A 6,000-nucleotide genomic window follows, 5' to 3' on the forward strand; every position below is an offset into this window, starting at 1 on the left:
GCTGGGATCGAACTCAGGTCATGAGCAGAGGGCTCCGACTGCAGTACTGCAGCTTTATCACTCTGCACCACGGGGCTCCTTGGGGCTGGATTATGGATTATGTTGTTGGTGCCACTTGTGGAGTTATTTCAAAAAGAGAGAGAAATAAGATGTATCCTTACCAAATTATCCAGCTCTGGATTCGAAGAAAATAGCGGCTTTTCCGTCCTAACCTAAAAATAGACAATTGGGGTGGGGGGAGGGAAGGGGACCCAAGCAAGACAGGAGGGGTATGAGCGGGAAAAGAGGGGGGGAAACAAGAGGGAGAGGGAGGCAGAAGATGCGCATTGGTGAAAAAAATCTGTTTCTCTCATTTCCCAGAAACTGTAAAGAGATGGCAAAAAAAAAATATGCAATTTCCCCCCCTGAGTTTCTTCCCAGCTGGCAGGAGTTTGTATATTTCCCTTTCGAAAGTTTGCATCCTCCGTGGTCTCTCTCACTCACTCCCCTCTCATTGCCTCCCCTTTTTAAATTCCTCAGCATTTTCCTTGCCTTTTCAAACACAAGGTCAGTTCTCTTCCATATGTCTCCTGTAAGAATCTCCGACGGGTAAACAGTTTCGGAGCTTCAAACCGAGTCAGGGGTTTTTCGGTCTCACTCGCTCCCTTCCAGAATCGAGGACAGGCCTCTCTGTCATGAGGATTCCAAAATTTGGGGATCAGGGAGGGGCTGAGAGTGAGTTTAGTATTGGAGCTGGTGGGCTGGAGCAATTCCGGGGGCAACTGGATCTTGTCTGCTTCCTTCTCTCTCTCTCTCTCTGGCTTCCTTCTCAATAATAGCTTGCCTCGCTCAATCACACAGGAGCTACAGAGCAAATCCTCTATTTTCTCCATTGGCTGAAGCTCCTTCCTTGGGGAGGAAGGGGGGGGAGGGAGAGCTTGCTTTGCCAGGTTCCCTCAATCTGACAGGAAAGTTACTGAGTCAAGCCTCTCTTCCTTCTATTGGCTGAGGCTCCTCCCCCCTCCTGGTCCCCTGGGGAAGGAAGAAAAGAGTCAGCGTTTCCTTTGCCCTGGATCTCATGGGAGAAATATAAAGAAAGCATCTTTAAGACCAATGAGTGCTAACGTTTTAAGCATGTTTTATTTTAAGGTTTTAAAAAAAACCTTTGTGTTTGCCTGTGTCCTTTAAAAAGTTTATATCTCTTCTACCTAATCTTAAATAGGTACACATGTGGCCCAGCCAAACTTGGCCCGGCCCAACAAGGTCTCATTTATGTCAGATCCGGCCCTCATAACAAATGAGTTCGACACCCCTGCTCTATGGCATTGAAGAAGACGACTGCAAAACCCTGAATCAGAGTCTCAGAGCGACTTACAATCTCCTTTATCTTCTTCCCCCACAACAGACACCCTGTGAGGTGGGTGGGGCTGAGAGAGCGCTGACAGAAACTGCCCTTTCAAGGACAACCTCTATGAGACCTCTGGCTGACCCAAGGCCATTCCAGCAGCTGCAAGTGGTGGAGCTGGGAATCAAACCCGGTTCTCCCAGATAAGTGTCTACGCACTTAGCCACTACACCAAACTGGCTCCCCACAGAGATCTCTCCAGACTCCGCCCTCTCTGGGCTCCAGCCCCAAATCTTCAGGTATTTCCTAAGCAGGAGTTGGCAACCATACCTGATCTCCAGACTACAGAGATCATTTCCCCTGGAGAAAACGGATGCTTCGGAGGGGGGACTTTATGACAATGTACCCTTCTGTGGTCCCTCCCCTTCCAAACCCTGCCATCCCAAGGCTCCACCTCCTCCCAAACCCCACCCTCTCTAAGCTCCGCCCTCAAATCTTCAGGCACATCCCATACAGAAGAGACATGTATTCATCCAATATGGACAGCTTTAAAAATAGGGGGGCCCGGTCCAATTCAAGAAATATCTGGGGGCTTTGGGGGTGGGGCCAGGAGACCTCAGGGGTGGGGCCAGGAGCAAGGTTGTGACAAGCACAACTGAACTCCAAAGGGCCATCACATTGAAAGGGACCGCACACCTTTTAAATGCCTTCCCTCCATTGGAAATAATGAAGGATGGGGCACCTTCTTTGGGGGCTCATAGAATTGGAGCCCCTGGTCCAATCCTTTTGAAACTTGGGGGGGTATTTTGAGGAGAGGCATCGGATGCTATGCTGCAAATTTGGTGCAGGCTTGCAGAAAAATCCCCAGGCTTGCAGAAAAATCTAAAATCTTACTGGGTTTTTTTTCTACCTAGGACCTGTGTCACTGCACCTGTTGGATTTCGGACTGCTACCCAAGCAAGAAGTAGCACACACCATATCTGTTGGATTTCGGACTGCTACCGAAGCAAGAAGTAGCACACACCATATCTGTTGGATTTCAGACTGCTACCCAAGCAAGAGGAAGCACACTCCATATCTGTTGGATTTCGGACTGCTACCCAAGCAAGAGGAAGCACACTCCATATCTGTTGGATTTCGGACTGCTACCCAAGCAAGAAGTAGCACATACCATATCTGTTGGATTTCAGACTGCTACCCAAGCAAGAAGTAGCACACGCCATATCTGTTGGATTTCGGACTGCTACCCAAGCAAGAAGTAGCACACGCCATATCTGTTGGATTTCGGACTGCTACCCAAGCAAGAAGTAGCACACGCCATATCTGTTGGATTTCGGACTGCTACCCAAGCAAGAAGTAGCACACGCCATATCTGTTGGATTTCAGACTGCTACCCAAGCAAGAAGTAGCACACACCATATCTGTTGGATTTCGGACTGCTACCCAAGTAAGAAGTAGCACACGCCATATCTGTTAAATTTCGGCCTGCTACCCAAGCAAGAAGTAGCACATTTATTGGTACTGCGCAACGAAACGAAAGGATGCGGACAGTGGACTTTGGTACCATTACAGCAATTGGAAATTACCGTAATTTGTATTTTGAGTTGTGCTGTATTCATGGGCATCTGTAAGAATTTTGGTGAAGAATACATAAATAGGATATAAGAAGTATCTGTGGAGCAATTATTTGCAATAAATAAGTAATGCAGTGGTTTATTTCAGTTGTTTCTAATCAGTCCACTACAGTTTCCAGTTTTGCCTAATCCCCAGGTGGGTAAGAACAGAGGATACCCGATATAGATGTATCAAAAACAACAGAGTTCGGGTAGCGCAAACAAACACCGTAGATTAAGTTACTCATCAATTGCTCATTCCATATACACAAACCATACAAACATATTCTTAAAGTCCCAGTCCACAAAAGTCCACTGTATTCCAAAACACGCTTTAAGATGCAATCTAGACTCTCTTGTAAGAAGTGTTGGAGAAGAAAATAGAGACTGGTTTCGGCCACACCTTTCTCAGTCGTCACTCACAATCCAAATAGCTGTGTCAAACTTCTCCAATTTTTTGGAACAAACGTTCGCTAAATAGGACCCAGGCCTGCTACGTTAATGGGCATCGCCTCCCACAAATTCTACGGCTGGTTGCGTCCCTGGTGGGGGCAGGGGATCTCCCAGTTTGGAGGCCCTCCCCGCACTTCAGGGTCATCAGAAAGCAGGGGCCGGGGAATGTCTGCTGGGCACTCCATTATTCCCTGTGAAGACTGATTCCCGCAGGGTATAATGGAGAATTGATCTGCAGGTATCTGGGGTTCTGGAGGAGCTGTTTTTTGAGGTAGAGGCATCACATTTTCAGCATAGCATCCAGTGCCTCTCCCCAAAATGCCCTCCAGGTTTCAAAAAGATTGGACCAGGGGGTCCATGTCTGTGAGCCCCCAAAGAAGGTGCCCCGTCCCCCATTATTGCCAAATGGAGGGAAGGCATTGAAAAGGTGTGCGGTCCCTTGAAATGTGATGACCAGGACTCCCTTTGGAGTTCACTTCTGCTTGTCGCGACCTTGCTCCTGGCTCCGCCCCCAATGTCTCCTGGCTCCACCCCCAAAGTCCCCATCTATTTCATGAATTGGACCTGGCAGCCCTAGGGGTCAGTGGGTCGCCAGGGGTGTCACCGCTGCTGCGGTGTGGGAGGGGGGAAGCAGGCAGGCAGCTGGGAGAGTGGTCGGGCAGAAAGGGAGAGTGAGGGAGGGTGGGTAGAAAGAAAGAAAAAGAGCAATGGGTGGGGGCAGAATGACAGAGAGTGATGAGATGAGGAAGCACAAAAAGAAAGAGTCATAAGGTGGGGAGTCAGCAAAAGAGGGAGTGATGGGGTAGGGGTCAGAAAGAGAAGTGAAGTGACAGCCATGAGGAGAGAGAGTAAGATGAGGGGCAGCAGGAGGGAGAAAGAGAAGTAGGGGGAGGAGGCGAGGGGGGCATGGGATAACTGCTCCCGCACGTTTCTCGCAAGACCGCACTTGTTTTGTTCCAACTTACAAAGCAGCATGGACAGGAAGTACACTTTCTAACGCAGGGGTGACAAACATGCGGCCTGGGGGACGAATCAGGCCCCCAGAGGGCTCCTATCAGCCCCTCTCCTCAAGCAACTGGCTGTCATCTGCTTCCTTCTCGCTCTCTCTTGCTTCCTTCTGTGTCCCTGTTTGTTTTGCCAGGCTTGCTCAATCGCACAGGAGCTACAGAGCAAAGCCTCTATTTTCTCCATTGGCTGAGGCTCCTGCCTTAGGGAGGAAGGGGGGGAGGCAGAGCTGCTTTGCCAGGCACAGCAGAGCTACTGAGCCAAGCCTCTCTTCTGTCTATTGGCTGAGGCTCCTCCCCCTCCTGGCCCCCTGGGGAAGGAAGGAAAGAGCCAGAGCTTCCTTTGCCCAGTTGCCTGGGCCCCATGGGAGAAATACAAAAAGTACCTTTAAGACCAAGTGCTAATATTTTAAGGATAAGAACATAAGAGAAGCCATGTTAGATCAGGCCAATGGTCCATCCAGTCCAACACTCTGTGTCACACAGTGGCCAAAAAAAAAAAAATTATATATCTATACACACACACACTCACACACTGTGGCTAATAGCCACTGATGGACCTCTGCTCCATATTTTTATCTAAACCCCTCTTGAAGCTGGCTATGCTTGTAGCCACCACCACCTCCTGTGGCAGTGAATTCCACATGTTAATCACTCCGTTTTAACCTGTCTGCTCAGCAATTTCATCAAATGCCCACAAGTTCTTGTATTGTGAGAAAGGGAGAAAAGTCCTTCTTTCTCTGCCTTCTCCATCCCATGCATAATCTTGTAAACCTCTATCATGTCACCCCGCAGGATGTTTTAAGTTTTTTTAAAAAAAAATCTTTTTGTCCTGTATAAAGTTTCTATCTCTGCTACGTAATCATAAATAGGTACACACCTGGCCCAGCCCAACCTGACATGGCTCGGCCCAACAAGATCTCCTTTATATCACATTTGACCCTCATGAGTTTGACATCCCTCTTCTAACGGACCATTAACGTCCTGGATTTATTTCCAAGCGTCGTCTCGAGGACTGTGTGTCCCGCACCCCAGCCAGCCAGCGTTCCCCTCCCCCTTCCGCTGCAGCCCGTAGCTCCCCCCCCCCCCCCCCGCCTTCCCTCTGAGATTCATACCTGTTTGGCAAACACAGCAATGTCTTCATTGAAGGAATCCGACGAGCAGACGTCGCCTCCCGGATAAGAGCCGGAGGTGTCCCTGGGAGAGCAGGTGGCCAATTCACATTTCTCAAAGACGAGCGCCAGGAGCGGGAACAAGGGGTGCCTGTGGTGCCAAAGGAGACATTGAGCCACAGCCGATTAGGGGAGTCAAAGACAGCCACCTCGCAAGACTGTTGTGCGCTTGTCTGTTTAGAGTCCACCTTTCCCACTGAGACTCCAATTTAATTTTTGGATTTATTTATTTTAGATTTTAGATTTTTCTTTTAGGGTTTTTTTTAAAAAAGATTTATATCCTGACCTATTCCACAAGCGGGCCAAGGGTGGCTTACAATAAAAAAACCACAGAGTTCAAATAATGTCATCAAAACGGACATTACGAAACAGGAGCAAAGTGGATGGAATTGCCAATATAGTAATACAAAAGGATACCTAAGAGCATGAAATGC

At 48.6% G+C, this 6,000-nt stretch overlaps 1 protein-coding gene across 1 annotated transcript in view; it reads right to left on the reverse strand.

Annotated features, from left to right (window-relative positions):
- The window catches only part of MEIS3 (Meis homeobox 3), a gene marked incomplete at its 5' end in the record, with an annotated part of 61,234 nt that extends 55,566 nt beyond the window's left edge, over window positions 1-5,668 (reverse strand). Inside the window, 2 exons of the mRNA XM_060258254.1 lie at window positions 162-212; window positions 5,510-5,668. Coding sequence (XP_060114237.1) covers window positions 162-212; window positions 5,510-5,668 — 210 coding nt within the window. The remainder of the gene's footprint in view (window positions 1-161; window positions 213-5,509) is intronic.
- Between the last annotated feature and the right edge of the window lie 332 nt (window positions 5,669-6,000).

The sequence above is a fragment of the Heteronotia binoei genome, chromosome 17 (assembly GCF_032191835.1).
Source record: "Heteronotia binoei isolate CCM8104 ecotype False Entrance Well chromosome 17, APGP_CSIRO_Hbin_v1, whole genome shotgun sequence".
Classification (NCBI taxonomy): Eukaryota; Metazoa; Chordata; class Lepidosauria; order Squamata; family Gekkonidae; genus Heteronotia; species Heteronotia binoei.